At 42.5% G+C, this 22,539-nt stretch overlaps 1 protein-coding gene across 2 annotated transcripts in view; it reads right to left on the minus strand.

The window, feature by feature from the left end:
* Positions 1 to 554: 554 nt before the first annotated feature.
* Positions 555 to 22,539, minus strand: part of LOC142663135 (uncharacterized) — a 50,489-nt gene continuing 28,504 nt past the window's right edge. Inside the window, exons 3-8 of one of the 2 annotated variants that reach the window (XM_075841462.1) lie at positions 18,429 to 18,590; positions 17,097 to 17,283; positions 16,336 to 16,382; positions 13,398 to 13,513; positions 5,349 to 5,459; positions 555 to 3,233 (exon numbers count right to left, since the gene is read on the minus strand). In XM_075841462.1, the coding sequence (XP_075697577.1) occupies positions 3,215 to 3,233; positions 5,349 to 5,459; positions 13,398 to 13,513; positions 16,336 to 16,382; positions 17,097 to 17,283; positions 18,429 to 18,590 (642 nt within the window). In that variant the 3' untranslated portion in view covers positions 555 to 3,214. Of the gene's footprint in view, positions 3,234 to 5,348; positions 5,460 to 13,397; positions 13,514 to 16,227; positions 16,383 to 17,096; positions 17,284 to 18,428; positions 18,591 to 22,539 lie in introns of both variants that reach the window. The other variant, XM_075841461.1, reaches the window with a different exon arrangement.

Genomic DNA, 22,539 nt, shown 5'->3' on the forward strand with positions numbered 1-22,539 from the left:
ATACAATGTAAAAAATCCTTTTCTACGAGAAGTATTAGTTCTGTTTCGGTTTTCAACCTCTGGGTATAAAGCCTCATGCACACGACAGTGTGCGCCGGCCGAGTCCCGTCAGTGATCTGTGGAAAGATAGGACACGTCCTATCTTTCCACGGATTGGAGAATCAAGTCAGTTTTCACAGACCCGATTCACCCGCTAAAGTGAATGGGTCCGTGAAGACTTTTGGGAGCCGCTCAAATGCCGTTAAAAACGGCCCAAGTGGCACATCGGTCGTGTGCAACTGGCATAAGCAAGCATGTTCACTGAGGTTTGCTAAAAATAGTGAGAATTGAAATACAAAATATATTAGAAAGTTGCAGAACTTTATTATACAGTGGTTATTTATTTACATAACCCTTCAAACTATTTGGTAATATCTTCCCTCAAGGAGCTCCGTATAAAATACCATCAACTACACCAGATATAGGTTTAATATGTAGAAATTTATTAAACATTTTACATTGTTTTACAATTTGTAAAAATATAAGTTGATACATTTATAAATATAAAATGCTTGTAGTATAATGCTTGTAGAAATGTAGAAACAAGAATATGAGTTAATTTTATAAAAATTATATGAAATGGAATGTGAGTATGTAACAATGATATATAAAATACATACGAACCAACAAAGTGAGACTATTCACAGAATAATCAGGGTAAACAATCTTTTCAGCCACACAAATAGCTAAGAAGATTTGCAGCAAGAAACAGGAATATATCATACGCACTTCACAACTCAAACAATTACACTCACATAACATGCGTCCGTTTCATCTGCGTTCCAGGCTGGATTTCTAGATAAACATACGGCACCATTATATCAAAGTAGCTTTCCAACTCCTTTAGCTCTGCCGCTCTGCCAAACCCATGTTACGTTTCTGCTGCGTACTGACTATATGTCTCAGATCTCAGATGTACATATATAGTCTCCCCTTTATACCTCCATACATAAGGAGTCCGATCAAGCAGGCTACCATTTTTTCTGTCTGATCCATATAAAATCGGAGGCATACGGAGGTACAGTAGAGGCCTTTAGGTCCTCTGTGGCAGTCATATTATGTCTCCGTACATATTATAGCTCCTGTAATGCCTCATGCACACGACAGTGTGCGCCAGCCGGGTCCCGTCAGTGATCCGTGGAGAGAGAGGACATGTCTTCTCTTTCCACGGATCGGAGAATCGGGTCAGTTTTTACGAACACTATTCACCCGCTAAAGTGAATGGGTCCGTGAAAGCTATCGGGTGCCACTCGGATGCCGTTAAAAACAGCCCGAGTGGCATATCGGTCGTGTGCAACTACCATTATACGGCCATATTAATGAGCCCTAACTATGAAGTTCACTGGTTTTTTTTTCTACTTCCTAACCGATCTCGTCACAAGGATTTACTTACACTTGGTACAGCATCCATGTTGGTGACCCCTATAGCTTAGTGTGGAAAGGGAACAGTTGAGATGTAATATATTTGATATATTTAATTCTAGTTTACAGGGAATTTTAATGATAGGAGTACAGATTTAGTAAATTATTATATATAAAGCATGATATCAGGGTCATCCTGCATAGAACGCTTCCACCTATTCACACGTAGCTATTTACATTATAACATTTGACTTTTATCAATGTGCAGTAACTTCAATATATACTATATACTATATACTGTCATTTTATACTCACATAATCAGTAGTTTCAAACTGTGAAACTCATGGGCTAAATGACGTGCTGTTTAAAGTGTACGTTTACATTTGGTGAGAAATTCCCTAAAATACTATTACTGGAATATGAACAGTAATCAACCTATAAAAGAGCAGACTAGCAGAAGGGTAACTTCTGCAACAAAATCTGCCGCTTGTGAATCCACGCTAAATCTCAATGTTTGATACAGGTCCACAATACAACCTGGAGGTCCTATTAATAAGATAAAAAGATTGCCGATATTATAGACCAAACAAAATGTTTCTATAGTAGTCACAAGAGAATAATATTAAGTTTTTGGTAAGTGCTTCACCTATATTTATGGGGTCAGTTTACATTAAGATTCACTGAGCACCATTAAATATTATCAATAACATTAAAACTGTGGTGTATTTAAAAATGAACTAATAGGAGAATATGAGCCCACTGTCATCATTTCTATACAAGTATATCCAGTTATCTAAAAATGATGAGGCAGTGAACAAGTTCTATGTTGTATGGAACCGTAATATGGTGCCTTAAGGCCCTTTTACACGGACCAATAATCGGGCATACGAGCGGTCATATGAACGCTCGTTCCCAATCATGGCCCTGTGTAAACAAGGTAAAGATCAGCCGATGAACGAGCAAGCACTCATTCATTTGCTGATCTGTTAGTTTATGCGTCAATAAAATAGTCGCTAGTCGGCAGCACATCTCCCTGTGTAAACGGACATGTGCTGCCAACATAATTAAAATATATGGGGACGAGCGTTCGTAGTAACGATCGTTCGTCCTGATACATTACCGATCATAGCTCCGATGAGCACTGATCATCGAAGTGTCTCGTTGATCGGCGCTCGTTTTCATGGCCCATATCAGGTCTTGTAAAAGGACCCTTACTGTACACTTCCTAGGGAGCTATACCAGGGCTTCTTTCTAGATATTTTCCATATCACAACTTCAGTGATCTCTTATACTCAAAGTGCATCCTGTGCTGTAAAATTATATGCCGAAGAGAAATATTATGTATATGCAAAAGAAATCAAGCGAGACTATTTTTTTTTTAAACTTATACAAACATTTTTCTTAGTCGGCTTCATTAGGTCAGTTGATCCTTGATCTTCAAGATCTCTCATAGGGAAAGAATAAGATAATATAGAAATATTTCCTGTGCACCACATTTAATAAAAACAATGTTCTAAATTGAAGCTAAAATACAATCATGTCATCTGCCTTCACGTGTCCTCCTACAATAAGGGTTATAGGTAATAAATAGAGAGCTTCATAGGAGCACATGCAATATATACAGAATAAATAGCAGTGTAGGTGTTATTGACAGATAACTAGGCTTCCAATAGATCAATGTGAAAGGATATTTATCCTTCTAGACTTTATAACATCCATTCTCAGAACTCATTTCCCACATGTTACAGTGAAACGTGCTGATACATTCTATACATCTGTTTCCTTCCGCCTGGCCACTTATAAGCTGTGTATTCACATATCTTCATCTTTCCTGCAAATATACAAGATACATTCAGATTATAACACGTTTCATACATACACTGCAAATACATTGTTTTCTATTGTTCATATTAGGCCTCTGCTGAGCTAATAGAAGGCAGTAATGGATTGACGGAATATGACTGGTAGGGTATGTTCACACGGCCTATTTACGGACGTAATTCGGGCGTTTTGGCCCCGAATTACGTCTGAAAATAGCGCCTCAATAGCGCTGACAAACATCTGCCCATTGAAAGCAATGGGCAGACGTTTGTCTGTTCACACGAGGCGTATATTTACGCGCCGCTGTCAAATGACGGCGCGTAACTAGACGCCCGCGTCAAAGAAGTGACCTGTCACTTCTTTGGCCGTAATTGGAGCCGCTATTCATTGACTCCAATGAATAGCAGCGCTAATTACGGCCGTAATTGACGCGGCGTTCAAGCGCCTGCACATGCCGGTACGGCTGAAATTACGGGGATGTTTTCAGGCTGAAACATCCCCGTAATTTCAGCCGTTACGGACCCCCGCCGTGTGAACATACCCTTACTTTTCAATGAATAAACTCATACCAAAAATGATCTAAAGCAAACAGAGCTACATCACATGTATATAAGTATTGAATGGAGACTACAGTGACAGCTCCCACTACATCAACCCTAACCTGACCCTGAGCGGCAGGCACCGTACCCCACAGGGCTGCCCATTGTGCCTAATAAAAAGTCCAGGATTATTATTTCATTTAGTCATTCGTGTAATCTTTTCCACATCTGCGCACAGTCATCTTTTGACAAGAACCAATATGATTGATAGATTTCATTTGTGATAATATTGGCTGTTTTGGACTTGCTGGGTTTGTTCACATAGGGTGCCATACATTGACGTTAATGGGGTTGTCCACTTTGGCCAATCCATTTTCATTAGAAGATTCCCCTGACAGTAAGCTGATCAGTGTCCCCCTGAGGAGACCCCAACAATCAGTTGTAATTTGTGGGGGAACCCGGCAGCAAGTGTTCAAATTCGGTGCAGTGCCAACACAGGTGATAAGAAGCATTACACATCCTTATTAAAAACAAATCCTCACCATTTTCAAGATCGCTAATTGCTGTAAGTGAATGGAAACATACTTGTTTGCATCCATAGGTACAAAAATGATACTTGCCCCAGTGTTTGCTACAATTCTAGTTCAGTCTCTTCTCTGGGAGGTAAGCAGCCTCAACTCCATTTTGATACATTTAACCTGCACTGATAAATTATATCAAACGATCAGAGCAGAGGAGAGATTTGTGCTGCTGATGTGTTTGGGCTATGTTCATGTTCGGAGCCTCACTCGCAGATTCCATCAAATTGGATGGTAAAAATAGAGCTGCATACAGCCCTATGTTTGCTGTCAAAATGACAGATACCTAAGCGGGACCTGAAGGCCCACATTAGAGGTCAATGGAGGTCGGTCAGCTGATGACCACCGTGCAGCGGATCTGGCACTGTGTCGTTTTAAATGGATGCTACGACGCAGGTGTGAACAGAGCCTTAGCTCACAGAGGAGTGCCTAGACTGGATACAATTATATCCATCTCTCAGCTGTGAGAGCAGTAGTAGGACTGTTCCGGTATGTTCACACGCAAACTCAAAAACTTCTGAAAACACGGATCTGTTTTCAAGGGAAAACAGCTCCTGATTTTCAGACGTTTTTTAAGCCACTCGCATTTTTCGCAGCTTTTTTTACAGCTGTTTTTGTAGCTGTTTTCAATAGAGTCTATGAAAAACGGCTACAAAAACATCCCAAGAAGTAACCTGCACTTGGTTTTCGCAGCCGTTTTGAAAATCGGCCGCGTAAAAAAACGGCACGTTGGAACAGAACGCTGTTTTTCCATTGCAATCAATGGGCAGATGTTTGGAGGCGTTATGCTTACGATTTTTTGGCCGTTTACGGCCCGAAAAACAGCTGAAAATAGGCTGTGTGAACATACCCTTAAGGTTTTCGGCCTTTGGGTATAAACAAAAATGTTCCCATTCACTAACAGGAAACAGAGATCTTGAAATTAAAGAAGAATTGAAATACAAAGTATATTAGAAAGTTGTATAGAAAGTTCATCAAACAATAAAAGCGAGGAGCGGAAAACCTTACCTGTTTAAGACATACAGACTGGACCAAGCATTTTCTCTGTTTACATTCTGTCCAAAAACAATCATGGAGTTTCTGTCTCTCCTCTTAATCTCGCTGTGTACAATATCAGGCCTGAGGGAAAAAGTGCAACATATGAGTGTATCTATAAGCGTACAACCAGCAGGTGAATGGATAATGTTATTCCAGTCATGATAAGTTATTCCACTTGTGTATCAGGAGGTGTCAGTGTATCTGGAGGTGCTGGACACCCATTCATCATGTCTTGTGATTCACATGTAATACACATTCCATTCTCAGCCACACGAATGCTTAGTGGAAAAACACAATCACGATCGCTTTACACGTATACGACACATTGTTTTTGGTTAGTAGAAAATATAAATTTATTATAGAGAAATGTCTAGGGGTCGTCCAGAGAACATGTGATTGTGGGGTGTCCTACAGCTGACAATGATGGGGCCCTTGGGTTTATTTGTGCTTTGGTGGATGGAGTTTGTTTTTGATAAAATGCAGTGATTATTATCTGTAATTTATGCTGCATTTGTATCTGACATCTATGTGGGTCTCCTGGAACAGCCCTGTAAATTAAAGGGGTTATGTAGGGACCGAAAAGTAATAGCAGTGTACTCACTGCAGTATGTGAGTTCACTCGCTAATATATATTCCCGTTGTACTCTATGTACAAGCAGTAGTACAGCGATTACATAGAGTACAGCGGAGCCAGGCACATGACGAAGAGTTGTGTCGTCATGAAGGAAGTCTGTGCAACTAGACTTCTGGCCCCCGCGCCAACACGATAAAAATCTATTAAAATCTCATAATCAGCGTGACGAGGGACCTGGATATATATTAGCGAGTGAACTCACATACTGCAGTTAGTACAATGCTAATACTTTTCAGTCCCCACATAACCCCTATAATATGTTGAATTGTATTCATTATCAGGTTGTCCGGGCTTATAAACTATATAATATATATTTTTATTTTTAGCATTGGCCATCAGTGGCCATACTAAGACGAATAAATTCACTTTGGGCTGTGCCCTATTTGTCATGTTCTCTTTAATATGGGGACACATTTTCTCTGAATGTTTTTGTAATTGTTTGTATTAAAACCAATACAAATTTTGAATTCGAAAATAAATAAATTCACTTTGATAGATTCTTCTTCTTCTATCTCCTCCCTGACTGGTTGGAAACAATGCTTCCGTGGCTCATCCATACATTGCCTCCCCTTCCTCTCCTCGTTCATTGTATGAAGCTGAGCTTCAAAGAGTGGCCACAAAATTTGTGACGTGGCCACTAACAGTGAACTAATATTACCAGATCTAAGGGATGAAGCTGTGCTCCATACAATTTACTAGGGGAGGAGGGGGAGGCAATGTATGGGCTGATGCACGGCCAGGGCCAGACAGGGGGGCATGGAAAGGAAGAATAGTAAGAAGCCTAGACAAGCCCTTTAAGTGATTTATTCATTTTCCGATAAATCTCCAAGCAGATAAGTTAATGTAAGCAACAATAAAATGATATATAAGTAAACCAATAAATCATTAAGAGATAGAACTGCACAGAAATCTTTCTCTGTCCGGTTCTTTGACAAAACGGGGTCAAAAAACAATTAAAATGATAAAAAAGCATGTAAAAAATATAAGGAAATGCACAGAATCTGCTGCAGTCTGGGTTTTCTTTATCTTCAAACAATTGAAGGAAATCAGAGGTCGACTACAGATGTTGACGTGACAGTATGTGCTTGTTTGAAGAATTTGTGTATATATAGGTTGTTTCCTTTTAGCTCATGTACAAAAATGTCTCCTATACTTTCATCACTATTTCTGTTGTATGAATTATGATCACGAGGGGATATCACACCCCCACAAAACATTGAATTGCTAGGAGCTTGCAGCTCCATATTTCTAAAACCATAGTCAAGGACAATGGTAAAAAAATTACTTTTCCTGTTCTTAGCACTGAATCAACGAAGATACCGAAGAATCTACGAGCCAGTAAGACCCGCTAGAAAGGAAGACCTGCTTCTATTGACATCTATTAAAATGACTCCCACAGGATCAACATGAGCAGCACGTTTTTGAGGCTCATTGCCTGTCCCTGGGGATTTAATCAACCCTTCGGCTGGGTTCACACATGTAATTTTGGGACAGCTTTTGATGCAGCTTTTGGAGTCAAACACAGGGGTGGATATGAAAGGAAGGAAAAGCATAGAGGAAAGACTCGTCTTATTGTATCCACTCCCGGCTGTAGCGCAAAAATAACTGCATCAAAGCGTAATGTGTGAATCCAGCCTAACAGATAGTTAAGAATGATCATTCTAGTAATATACACATGAGGGAGATTTACTAAACAAAGTGCACCAGAATTCTGGCAAATATAGCAAAAGTGGAGTACATAATGTGCACCAAATTTATTATATTCTACACTTTTTACAATTTCGATCGTTTTAAAAAGTGTTAAGAAAAAGCAGCATGTGCCATATTTAGGTGTCTAGCAAGTCACTTGTCATTTATCATGCCACACGCCATTTTTATATATTTGGTGAAATTTGTGCCATTTTTGCCATCATGTAAAATGATGCATTTTTTGACACTATGATGAACGTCCATGCATTTCCTATGTAGAATGTTATTCTTGACATTACCATCTGCAGAGAAAACTTTTCCAACATGTCCAATAGAATAGATACCATGGAGGGATGGATGAATTGCATAAACCTCTTGTAAGGGTACGTTCACACGTAGCGGAATTGCTGTGGAATTCCACTTCGGACAGTCCGAACTGGAAATCCGCAGCAGACAGTCTGTCCATTGGTTTCCACACCTTTTTTGTAATGATGGGGCTGGGGAGACAGACAGGTGAGCCCTAATCTACCCGCCACTCAGTCCCTGCCTACTTGCAACGACCCACCCTAGGCGACGGGGTACAACTGGGCTCAATAAGTGCACAACAGACAAACAGACAAGGGTACACAGAGCTAGGGGGAGAAAGGGGCAGTTGCCCACGGCAACACCGTGAGCAACAAGAGAAGTGAACAAGACGAGTCAAACCAGGAGAGTACGAGGTGCCAAACGCAGAGCAGGAGAGTAGTGAACAAGCCGAGTCAAACCAGGAGTGTACGAGGTACCAAACGCAGAGCAGGAGAGTAGTCAGCAAGACGGGGTCAATATGAAGCAAGGACAATGGTACAAGAAGCTGCAGCAGGGCCAGGAAACCAAACGAGAAGAATCACAAGCAAGGGAGGAACAGGAAAGGCAGGTATAAATAGACAGAGGGCGGGAGCTAGCTCCTTCTGGCCAGGCTGTGATAGGTTCTCCCACTCCTAAGCCTGCCACCCTGAGTGGTGGAAGATGGAGTCAGTCTCACAGACATAGAAGCATGTGCAGACTGATTATCTATGGGCGTTAACCCCGAAGCTGTGCCTGGCAGATCCTTTACATTTTTAGTTATCTTTGTGCAGACGTTGCGGACAACTCCGCTGCGGACCATAGGCTGCGGTGCAGAATTTTCTATCCGCAGCATACACTGGCTGTTGCGGACTTGATACGTACTTGTGGCGTAATTTCTCCATTGACTTCAAAGGAGTTGCAAAATTCCGCAATGAAATCCGTAGATGTTGTGTGTTGCGTTGCGGATTGCTTTCGCGAACAGGATATTTCATCATTCTGGCTGGACCTATGTGTTTCGAGGTCTGTAGCCAGACTGAAATGGAATGTTTAAAAGAGAGCAGGATGTACTCTTCACCTAAATCTGCAACGACTAATCCGCAGCATTTTACTTCACATTTTAGGCAAAGGCGCAACGGAATCTGCAACGCAGATTATGTGCGGCATTGATGCGGACAATGTCTGCAGAATTCAGGCACGTCTGAACATGCCCTTATTGGGATCATTGACTGAGCTATCTGTACAGTTTTGACAGCCTTGATCACATGAGCCTATCAGATTCACCCACGTGAAAAAAGCGCGTGAATCTGGTCTGTGTGTTGCGTTATGCATCAGTGTGCTTTGCGAGTGGCATGCGTTATTCACGCACTCGCACAGCACATCATTTTTTTATTTTTATTATTTTCAATTGAAATGGTGCGTTAATCACGCACCGCACACGGATGTGCATCTGTGTTCTGTCCGTGGTTTTCACGCACCCATTGACTTTAATGGGCGCGTAGGTGCGTGATAAACCAATATAAGACATGCAGTGAGTTTCACTCAACGCACTCACGCTGCGTGAAAAATCACGCATGTGTGAGTGGCCCCATTGAAAACAATGGGTCCGTGTGCTGTGCGTTGTTTCAACGCACAGCACACGGACGTGATTTACGCTCGTGAGAATGGGGCCTTAAAATAATATAAGGTTTGCTGTCTCTTCCTCTCATAAACTCCCACCATTTAAGAAAGATTAGTGCAAGATAACTCATATGTAGATACAGCCAGAAGGAACTTTGACCAGATCCTATCATCTACATCAGTGATCTCCAACCATCGGGCAATGGACCAATACCGAGTCGTGGATCATTTGGTACCGGGCCAGCGGTATCTGGTATCCGCAGGGAATTCCGGACGAAAAACCGCACCAAATTGTGGTGCAGTTTTTCGCCCAGGAATGTCCGCTGCTGAAAACTGCTGAGCATTCAGCTAGCAGGCCGGCCTTCTGGGATGAAATTTTATCCTAGGAAACCACTGCGGCCAATCACAAGCTGCAGCGGTCTCCTGGGATAAAGCGTCATCCCAGGAGGACAGCCCTCTGACGTCATCCCAGGATGCCGGCCTAGAGGAAGAAACAGACTTCTGAGTAAGCATAACATTTTCAATTTTTTTTGGAGTTGCGTTTTTTGTGGCGGAATCGCTGCGATTTTTCCACAATAAATGCAACAACTGCTATTTGCCACTTTGCTGCCACTGTATTATGCTGCGGATTTTCTACGACGAATTCCGTTGCGGAAAATCCGCAGTATTTACGCAAAGTGTGAATTTAACCTAAACCCTGAATACCCCGTGCCCCCCCCCCTACCGGTCTGTGTAAAAATTGTCTTGCATGAAACTAGTCCCTGTTTAAAGGAAGGTTGGGGACCGCTGATCTACATGACCAATCGCTTAAAGCTGCAACCACTTTCTGACAGGCAACACTGCTCTTCATTTGAAAATAGACAATGTTACCTTAGTGAGAGAACCCCAAAAATCTAAGGGGCCCCAGGCAAGTAAGATGTTGTTCAGTGGAACATTGGTCAGGGCCCCAGTTAAAAAACAAAATTTAAGTTCTTACATAAAGTAAAACTTTAGACAGAAAAGAACTATATTGTTACTATTCTTAAATATTCTGAATTTGGCATCCAGACTAGCATTAAATAAGGAATTGGCTGTGCATCGCTCACAATGGCTCAGTGGTTAGCACGGTCAGGGCCGGCCTTAGGATAGATGGCGCCCCGTGCGAAATTATCTTTCGGTGCCCCACACCATCATAAAAAAATGCCCCATAAAAAAAAGTATAATGCCCCCCACAGTATAATGCCCTGTATAGTGCCCCCACACAGTATAATAATAATATTTAATAATATAATATATTACAACCCCTTCAAAGACACAGTATTTTGTCCTCTAATTGTGCCAACAGTATTATGCCCCCTGTAGTACCCCTACACAGTATAATATCCGCTTAGTGGCCCCCACACAGTATAATGCCCCCCTTCCCTGGCTGCCACACCCCCCCTTGTAGATACCCCACCACCTCCTTGTAGACAGTGCCATACAGCCCCCCCACCTCCCCTTGTAAACAGTGCCCCCAAACAAAACAAAACATTTTTTACCCACCTAGGCCCCTTTCCCACGACGAGCTGAGTTGCTCCACTACGGGATCCTTGCGTAGGCCGGCGTGATCCTGTAGCCTAGTACAGAGTTTCCCAACCTTTTCGGACTCTAGGCACCACTGGAAAAATACAATTTCCTCAGGGCACCCCTACCAAAAATTGTTTTGAGAAAGACATAAAATGGCTAAAAACAAGCACTACACTCGTAGGGTATGATCACACAGCTTTTTTTGTAAGGCAAAAAAAATCTGCTTCAAAATTCCTTCAGGAATTCTGAAGCAGATTTTGTATTGACAGAGTTTGTCATTTTTTTTTGCATTTTTTTTAAGCCGATGAAGCTGATGCAAAAGACGCAGGTAAAAAAACACCAAACGAGCACAGCAGGTATCTTCTGCCTCCTATTAATTTCAATTGGAGGTCATAGGTGGAAACCACTTGAAGACCATCTGCCCCCCACTCATAGTAAAATGACCATCAGCCCGCCACTCACAGTAAAATGACCATCGGCCCCCCACTCACAGTAAAATGACCATCAGCCCGCCACTCACAGTAAAATGACCATCAGCCCGCCACTCACAGTAAAATGATCATCAGCCCCCCACTCACAGTAAAATGACCATCAGCCCGCCACTCACAGTAAAATGACCATCAGCCCCCCACTCACAGTAAAATGACCATCAGCCCGCCACTCACAGTAAAATGACCATCAGCCCCCCACTCACAGTAAAATGACCATCAGCCTGCCACTCACAGATTCCCCCCTGTAGATAGTGCCAAACAGCCCCCTTGTAGATAGTGCCACACAGCCCCCTTGTAGATAGTGCCACACAGCCCCCTTGTAAATAGTGCCACACAGCCCCCTTGTACATAGTGCCACACAGCCCCCTTGTACATAGTGCCACACAGCCCCCTGTAGGTAGTGCCTCACAGCCCCCTGTAGGTAGTGCCACACAGCCCCCTGTAGGTAGTGCCACACAGCACCCTGTAGGTAGTGCCACACAGCAACCTGGTGGGTAGTGCCACAAAGCCACCTGGTAGGTAGTGCCACGCATCCCCCCGGTAGGTAGTGCAACACAGCCCCCTGGTAGGTAGTGCCACACAGCCCCCTTGTAGATAGCACCCCCCTGGATTCCACTCCAGGAGAAGCCCCTGTCGTCTGTGTCCATTTATGGACAGTGACGTCACTGGCTTCTCCTGGAGTGGAATCCCCGGTCACAGAGTCGGCAACGCTGTGAACGGGGATTCCACTTCAGGAGTTGCCCCTGATGTCACTGTCCATATATGGACAGAGACATCAAGCGGAGCGCTCCAGTAGCGGAATCGCCAACCACGCGTGAATTCCGCTCCTTCAGCGAGCTACAGTGGCGCTAGTAAATAGCAGAGCAGGGATATACTTATGGCGGGGCCAGCATGGGCGCCCTCATGCCCGGTGTCGCCACTAGCAGCTGATATGGCTGCTACAGTGGTAGCGACGCCACTGAGTGAAGAAGCGCCCAGGCAGAAAGGCGACTGCTGAGTCACTGGGCCCGAGCTTCTGAAACAAGCAGGGGAAGGGAGCCAGTGCAGCACCCCCTGCCACCTGCTGGAGTGATATGCCCTGTGCAATGGCACAGATCGCACACCGTTAAGGCCGGCCGTAGGGGTGTGCCTTGCAGCACTGGCTTTAAAAGTGACCAAATGCAATATCTGCTGTTTGTATGGATTCTCCACGTTTGTGTGGGTTTCCTCTATACACTATTTCAAGGGTAGCAGCTCCTTTCCGGGCCACCGTTAAGTCACGTGATCTCCATTCTGACTCTCTGAATCCTACAGCATAGGGACAAAAGTCAGTCTCTCAGGGCAAGTCTATGACAGGTTTGATGAGAGTCTCACATAGACTTACATTGAGAGTCTGATCTCCAGTTCCTACAGCAGACGCTGTAGAATTAGGGTGGTCAGAGTGAAGATCAAGTGACCAAATTGCGTCTACCCGTGAAATAAAGCAGCAGGTAAGCTAATACACCGGACTACCTTGGACTTTATCTAATTTTCCAACAGGAGGTGGTGGAGTGCTTATTTAATTGTATTCCTATTAATCTGGCCCTTGTATGTGTCTGAGGTAGGGAAATTAGATTGTGAGCTCCATTGGGGATAGGGACTGATGGAAATGGTGACAATCTCTGCAGAATATGTTAACGCTACATAGGCAATGGGAAATAAATACATAAAAATATGAGTACATCATAGATTCCAGTTTACCGGTATAGTTGAGGGCAGGATCTCTTTAGTGACGCTGAGGATAATCCCAGTTTCTGATTCTTATTTTTTGTCTTCTTAAGGAGATCTCTGACTCTTCCCCAGGGGTGGAGATCAAGCTAAATGGCAGAAAAAGAATCATGACTAAATATTATATATGCAACTCATATAGGGCAATGATATAAGGCTGTTATTCAATGGCCACTACCTTATGACCCTCTAAGACTAATAAGATAATGGCTGTGTAATATTTATACAGTATCTAATGACATGAGACCAGGTCTCACACTAAGAATAAGAAACGGATTTACGTCCAGTTTCATCATTTAAATGGATAAAGATGTTATTAAAACAGGCTGTGTTATGTTTGCTTCACATATTCTATCCAAAAATTATTTTACCCCGTGCAAAATAATATATTTCCCACTTCGGAGCAATGTCGCTCTTGCTGGAAGCTATTTCCATTTGCTTATTGGACTTATCCTGTGCTAACAACCCAATCCTGCCGGAGAACTCATGCAGTGTAGGAAAGCAAATAACATAGTGCAGGTTTAGGCTTGTTGAGATATACTGGAGGAATGTTTGAGCATGCATTAGAGAAGCAGACACTTTATATTGCCTTAAGAGCCAGACTCAAACCTGGTACTATAATCATTGAACCCTTTATTAACTCTACATTAGTCTTTTTTCAGTCTGCTTTAAAGGGTGTCTGTCCGGGTAATGACTTCCTTTAGTTTAAGACATCTAGCAGATGAGCTAAGAAAAGCAAGCACAGTAGTATCTCCGGCACCCAATGAGTGTTACAATAAAGCACAACTTATATATGCGATTTGTTCCACAGAGGCCTCTCAATTTGCATAATGGCACACTTCTTCTGGTGCCCACATGGGCTACGGTACCCACTGGCTTGTTGTTCACAGTGCATCTATCTAAGTTAAAGAAGTCTGTACCGGTAAGGCTTCATTCACATCTGCGTCAGAGCTCCATTAATGGGTTCCTTTTGAGCTTTCCGTCAGGGGAACCCATGAACGGAACCCTGAATGAAACAAACGGAAACCATAGGTTTCCGTTTGCATCACCATTGATTGACACAGATGTGAACAAAGCCTTACAGATTCCTGCAAATTATTCTTACTAAATAGAGAATCACAACTTCCTCTACTTGTCAATGAAACTAGGGCAAGAATGAGATTGATTATTTATTATTGAGATTAAAGCATACTAGGCTATATGTATAGATACAGAGTCCTCTGACTCTCACCAATTAACTGAAGATAACAACCATATACATGCTGAAGTTCCTACTATTAGTCGATTGTCTATAGGTTTCCACAAATCCAGATACAGCTCCAGTAAATACCTAGGAATTGGTAGTCACTCATCAGCTAGACTCAAATAACAGGAGTTTTCCTGACATGCTCAGATATTTAAAAGAGACTTGACCCAAAGTAAACAATCACTTTAAATGAAACTATAGTGTCCAATCCAAATGTAGAACTATTACTAATACTAAATTTCACTGTTGGACAGATGGTCAGGTAAAGGGTTGTCCAATATTAGGAAATACATGCCTGTTCTGAAGACCTAAGGATTCTGAAGACGTTGTAAGGGTTCTATCCTAATATAATTCTCTCCTAATAGATAACATAATAAAGCATCCTGGTTCAAGAAACAAATCAAAACCATTTGGGAAAGTCACTTCAAAGTCTATTTATTCAGCTGCGTATTGTTTTATGTAGACGTTTAGTTCAAGCACCATATGACATTTTATTTATGTACTGTTATTTAATAGTCTTCCCTGTTATCATCTGCCAAGTAATGTAAAGGTATTCCAAAATCTAAAATACAGATTTTATTCATGAGTGGTAGGAAGATGTACTGTAAAAAAAGAAAATCAAAGGAATTGCTGCGTACTTCTTAATCTAACCAAATGTCGGCCATTCCTGCTATTTAGTGTGAGATCTAAACAAAAATGGTCTTAAAGGGTAGCTAAATATTCAACAAACTTCTGACATGTCAGAAGTTTTGATCAGTGGGGGTCCGAGCACTGAGACCCCGACCAATTGCTAAAACGAAGCATCAGAAGCGCTCATGTGAGCTCTTAGCCGCTTTGTTTCTGTTCGGCTTTTTCTGGAAAGCAGATGTAGGTAGCGGTGTATAGGCTCATAGACTTTCTATTGAGTCCGTACACTGCTACATGAATTTCCGGAAAAAGCCAAACAGAAACGAAGCAGCTCAGAGCTCACACGAGCGCTTATGCCGCTTTGTTTTAGCGATTGGTCGGGGTCTCAGTGCTCGGACCCCCACTGATCAAAACTTCTGATATGTCAGAAGTTTGTTGAACATTTAGTTACCCTTTAGCAAATCTAGTAACACCCATGTAATGAAATAGATGAGATAGCTCACAGATGAGATATACAGATGAGATCACATGCTGATCATACACATGACGTAACAGTTAGGGTCTTCTTACACGGCTCGTTGGTCAACGCTCGTTTGCTCCTTTCACAAGGAGCTATGTTTGGGGACGAGCGCTTGTTACTCCGATCGCTCGTCCCCATACATTTCTATCATGACGGCAGCGCGTCTCCCTGTTTACACAGAGACATGTGCTACTGATAACGATAATATTTAAGGCTGCAGAAACTATACTATCAGCTGAAGAACAAGCGTTTGCTCGTTCATCGGCTGATCGTTGCCCTGTTTACACAGGACAATGATCAGGAACAAGCATTCTCTAGGCCCTTAGCTTAATAGATTTTGACACAGATTTATTTTTATAGCATTAAAACATTTGATCAACATATATATATATATATATATAACTATATACCCTTTTCATTTCTTGTTCTGATTGGGCAAATGGATCACTAAAATTCCTGTCCCTCATTTGCTTGCTTTCTTTGTCATCACATTTCAATTTAGTAAAGGGTTTCCTTACTCCCAGTATAGAAGGACTCCTCCAGCCATCGGTCTGTGCAAGATTTCCTAAAACAAGAAATAATGGCGATATGAACGAATAAGATTTTTGCACCACAATGAAATTTTTTTTAACCTAACCCACAATCTTGACTTCTACATCACTTTTTCAATGCAGGCAGTTATCAATGTATTTATAAATGTATTGGAGTGAGAATGTGACCAATTTGAATTGTCAGGGGTGTATGTACCACAGAAGCAGCCTCTGTATCTATTATCGGGTCTGTGGAGAATCGGGTCTGTGGAGAATCGGGTCTGTGGAGAATCGGGTCTGTGGGGAATTGGGTCTGTGGAGAATCAGGCTCTAACTCAGACTGGGTCTATGTCATTACTCAATTGGTAACCTGGGCAGTGAGTTCCATAACTATCACAATATTACTAAACAAGGGCCAATCTGATGAATGAATTCTAAAATTGGGACCTAGAACAACTCTGATCTTTACATAGCAATCCCATAAAAGGGTCCTGATTAAAGATGTTTTTATCATGTGAGGTCACATTCATTTACTGGTAAATGTGTTTGGAAGGTTCAAAATCCTATGGAAGATTAAGGATGTGATGTCACTGTGTGCTGCAAAATATTTTGATTTACTGTTTAGGTACCAGTGTACTTCATGTATACTTTTGTTTCCAAATAATACATAAAACTCATCCTTAGTGATATTGTTCTCTTGAATTTTATCAGGGTGTGTTAAAACGGACACATTGAGATAAGAAACCAACCTTTGTAGCCAAGCTTTTCAGAGTTAATGCCAATTTCTGGGATCATGGAGAGGTCAGATTGGTTTCCACTTTGTACAAACATACTATGCGGCCGGTTCCTCCTTACAGGAAAATGCTTCTTAGACTCCTGGTACGGGTTGAGGAAAATATTCGCTGCTCCACAGGAGCAGTGCTGTCCAAAGTACTCCTACACCACCAGGAGAAAGGAGTCATGCAAATGTTACATCTCAAGCCTTCCAGTGAGTGCAGTGATATCATATGCCCACATTGCTAGCATTCCAAATCTAAGCCCCTTCTAATGGAATTCCTGGATCTTTGACTTACCATTTTCTTTATACGGTCTCTAGGTAAACAAACTCTGTGATTGATGATTTGATCAATTGGATACTTAAACATACATTTACAAGAACCACTTGAAGTATGTTTATATTTAAGGTTATCTGGGCTCTGTACTTATCGTTACCTGTCTCTTACTTCTAGTAAGTTGCATAGGGAAAATACTTATATATATATATATATATATATATATATATATACTGTATATTTCTTAACACTGACAATAGGTACATGTCATGTTTAAATTTATGTTCGGAAACATAAATTGGCTGTAAGAGCAACATCTGATAGATTTGTAAGCCTCAAATAAGTGGTTTTATAAAGCCATAATGTTTGGGTAACATGAGAGGTACATGAGGATAGAACGCCTTCATTTAACTCCTTGTTACTACTGCCCCACTTCTTATAACACCCCTTTTCTATTATTCCTCAGAACCGGATCCCGGAATTCAACAATATCAATGCATCTTTATATGTCGTCCTCAATTTCCTCCAAAGTTGGCTGGACCATTGTACAAACCAAGCACTTTTACCTCTTGTGTTATAATTTTTTATTAATTTCAGCTTGAAACCAGATGATTCAGAGCTGCACAGATTATGAACACTTTAAGGAGCCATGTGTTCCAACTTGTATACAGCGATTTCCGGGTTGTTAGCTCTCATCAGTGCACAAAATGGAAACCATAGTCGTATGGAGTAGATAGCAATCAGCTCTATAATTTTAGGCTGTATCTTTGTTGTACACTGACAGTTTGTTGTACACTGATGGTTTGTTGTACACTGACGGTTTAAAAAATAAAAGGTTTGTGTGGCTCAGCCTACTACTATAACATCAGAAATAAACCACTTTATTGGGATTTGTGATGGGAATGGTAGCATACAAATCACGTCTGTTTTAAGAAGGCAATGTTGTATTGCAGTATTTCAGTGGATGGCTGTTGACTTCCATTCATCCCACCACAACAGAAACAGTGACAATTTCCATCAGCTTCTTACCTCCTTCATTTGTTTCACCCTGTCTTCCTTTTGTAACGTAAATATTTGCTTTTGTAGTTTTAGATTATGCTCCTGAAGTTGTCCTATTTTTTCTATTAGTTGACAAATGTGTTCCAAATATCCAAGACCTGATCCAAGTGCTTTTGATGCTCCCTGGTTGACCTGCAAAACAATAAAACTTGAAATGTTCTTTTCAAATACACAGTGGAAATGATGATAAATTAACAGAATCGAACATCTCAAAGAATCTATTGTTATACTGTGGCATGCTTAATGTTCTTCTTGGTTTCCTATATTCGCTGCAAGTGCTCCTTTTTCGACCCGTGGTGTGTTTAAGTATATATCCACACACTCCTCAGCCTTGAAATTGCAACACTAAGTAGGGCAAGCTGTAAGGTTAGGCGAAATCGAGGAAGAAGCAAATGATCACGTTTTCAAGCACTTAGCTCCAATCTGTGGCATGTGGAAGAGGCGTTAAAGCCAGATTGAAAGAAAAGATTTTTAGCCACATAAAACCTCAAAAATCAGATGTGGTGTGGGAAGATTGTGCAATGCCTCCTGTTTGTCGACGTGCCAGTTATCGCCACTTGTCACAAACTGAGAGGGACAGATTCCTTAGACTTAAGGCCCTTTTAGACTGGGTGATTATCGGGCAGACAAGCGTTCATAGAACGTTCGTTCCCGATAATTGCCTTGTAAATAGGGCAGCGATCAGCAGATGAACGAGCATCTGCTGATCATTTCTTTTTAAAAAAGTAAAATATTATCGTTGTCGGCAGCACATCTGCCGTGTAAACAGGGAGATGCGCTGCCGACATGATAATAATGTATGGGGACGAGCGATTGGAGTAATGACCGCTCATACCCATACATAGCTCTGTATGACAGGAGCAAACGATCGCTGATAAATGATGTCTTGTTGATCGACGCTCGCTGCACCAGGCCGAATATCTGCAGGTGTAAAAGGCCCTTTAGAGACCTTGGTTTATCACTCCGGCAGATCACTACGTGCCTAGGCTGAGATGTCAGCACTGTTCAAAGTTGTGTGTCCTGGAGGTTGAAAGCCCAACAACGAATGGGAATGACATTAAGAGGTGCGCGGAGGCGAATCTCTGCACGGATGGATCGTCTGATTGGAAGAATGGTGCATAGTGATCCATTATGTACTGCAAGTGAAATTGGATGTCACATCCGAAGCCTAGGGCGGCAAACAGTGTCGACACATACCTTCAGAAGGCGTTTGCAAGACATTGGGCTATGAGCCAGACATCCAGCTACAAGTGTTCCATTGACCACACGACACCGCTCTCACAGGCTATCATGGTGCACAGCAAGACGGAAATGGAGGCTGGAATGAAGGTCTATCCTCTTCAGTGATGATTCCTGCTTTTGTCTCGGATGCAATGATAGCCGGACATTGGTCCGGAGACCATGTGGGCAACGCCATGAAGAGGTCTTCACAAGGGATCGTTACACCGGTCCTACTCGTGGGATTATGGTATGTGGTGGCATAATGTACACTAGCCGGATCCCTCAAGTCTTCATTCCAGGTACACTAACAGCTCGGCGTTACATTGATTTGGTTGTGGAACCAGTGGTACAGCCATTTCTCCAAAGTGTCCTAGAAGCCGTTTTTCAACAGTACAACGCATGTTGCTCGTGCTACTGTGAGCAACCTGCGGGGCCTAAACATGCTACCATGGCCGACAGCGTCTCCAGACTTGTCTCCCATTGAGCACATTTGGGACGTTATTGGTCGGCAATTGCAAAGAGAGCTGCCAGCAGCTAATCTTGATGTTTTACGTGCCCAAGTGCATTCTGTGTGGCATACCATTCCTCAGAAACCATTAATAACCTTATTCATAGCATGCCAGGGCGTGTAATTGCGTGTATTTCTGTGCGTGGCGTTCATACTCGATACTGAATCAATCAAGATGTTAGGAATATTTTGTATTATATATATATATATATATATATATACACACACACACACACACACACAAAAACACACATAAATATATATATATATACACACACACACACACACACACACAAACACACACACATAGATCTCCATAGACTTGAGTCTATCGAGAGATCCGTGAAAATGGTCGAAAATAGGACATGTTTTAGTTTTCAACGGACCCTTAACACGGTCTGTTGAAACAACGGACGTGTGAACCATCCCATTGAAATAAATGCGTCCATGTGACGGCCGATGTTTTAACGGACGTTTTCATACGGTCATCTGAATCCGGCCTTAGAGTTACAAGGAAAGGAAAGGATCACTGCATTTAACTAGATAAAGAGTTCCACAAGGTTACATCAACAAAAGATGTGTAATGATGCATGGCATGACTAACGTCATGACAGAATTCTGGCAAGAAGCAGGATTTATTTGTGTGTTGCGAGGGTCAAACACACTATATGTTGTCACCTTTAACTTATCTGCTGCTAACACCTTAGCCCAAGTGACATTCCCTAGGAATGCCTTAAGATGGCCATACACCTTCAATAGCTGTCGGTTAAACGCTCGCTTAACTGACAGCTATTCCTACTGACCTCCCCATACACATACACGCTTGATACACGCTTGGTTCGGCTAAGCGTGCATGTGTTCTCAATGAGACTAGGGGAAGAAGCCACTGCCAGACACCTCTGATGGCGGATTATCTCCCTTGAGAACTAAGGATCAGGCATGTTGAAATTTAACATGCCCGATCCTTTTTTCCCTGGCTTCTGCCAAACGAAAGTTGGCCGAACATCAAATACACATTTGATGGTCATCTAGTCCTGCCAAAATCATGACTTGTCATTAAGATTGTACATCTTCAAAAGTGTTTGTAAAGGACCTCTAGGACCTCCAGCAACCAGCTGTAATCTGTGGGGGAACCTGGCAAAAAGTGTTTAATTTCCTTGCAGTGCCTACGTAATTCACCCAAGATGGCGCCATAAATAGGGAGTTAGAGACTTTAGAATATAACTAAATGTAAGTTAATACATTCGGTGTTCAGCATGGTGAACCAAGAATACCAGGTCCAGTAAGCATTATTAAGACATGGGCTATTTGTTTGTATATCTCCTAAACCATATGGCAAAAAGTATGTGTACATCCCTCCAAATTATTAAGATCAGGAGTTTCAGCCACACACATTGCAAACAGGTGCATACAAGCAAGAACACAGCCATGGAATCTCCATAGACGTGGTAGGGGTCGTACTGAAGAGCTCAGTGACTTAAAATATAGCAATATCATAGGATGCCACCTTTTCCAAAAGTCAGTTTGTGAAATTTCTGATCTGCCTCAGTCAACTGTTAGGGCTATTATTGTGAAGTGAAAGATTTAAGGACAGCTGCGCCGTATAAATCGCCTATCCTCTATTGCATCACTCATTACAGAGATCCAATCTGCCTCTGAAAGTGACACCAGCACAAGAACTGTGCGTCTGGAAATTCATGAAATGGGTTTCCATGGTCTAAGACAGGGGTCTCAAGCACATGGCCCACGGGCCGCATGCGGCCCCTGGGGCTGTCATCTGCGGCCCGCGGGACACAGAGCAGCTAGTACATGCTCTACTCCGATACTCTGGAATTCCCTGACATCGCTGTCCACATATGAACAGCGATGTCTGGGGCTTCCCCAGAGCCGGAGTCCCGTGCAGAGCGCTAGTATAGGCTCTGCTGTGGGACTCTGTGGAATTCCCTGACATCGGTGTCCATATATGGACAGTTTTGTCAGGGTCTTCCCCAGAGCGGAGTCCCGGGCAGAGTGCTAGCATAGGCTCTGGTCCGGCATTCTGTGGAATTCCCTGACATCACTGTCTATATACGGACAGTGTGTCAGGGTCTTCCCCAGAGTGGAGTCCCAGGCAGAGCGCTAGTATTGGCTCTGCTCCGGGACTCTGTGGAATTCCCTGACATCGGTGTCCATGTTTGGACACATGATGTCTGGGGGCTTCCCCAGAGCCGGAGTCCCGTGCAGAGCGCTAGTATGGGCTCTGCTCCGGGATTCTGTGGAATTCCCTGACATCGGTGTCCATGTTTGGACACACGATGTCTGGGGCTTCCCCAGAGCTGGAGTCCTGGGCAGAGCGCTAGTGTAGGCTCTGCT

This window comes from Rhinoderma darwinii, chromosome 11 (genome assembly GCF_050947455.1).
Source record: "Rhinoderma darwinii isolate aRhiDar2 chromosome 11, aRhiDar2.hap1, whole genome shotgun sequence".
Taxonomy (NCBI): Eukaryota; Metazoa; Chordata; class Amphibia; order Anura; family Rhinodermatidae; genus Rhinoderma; species Rhinoderma darwinii.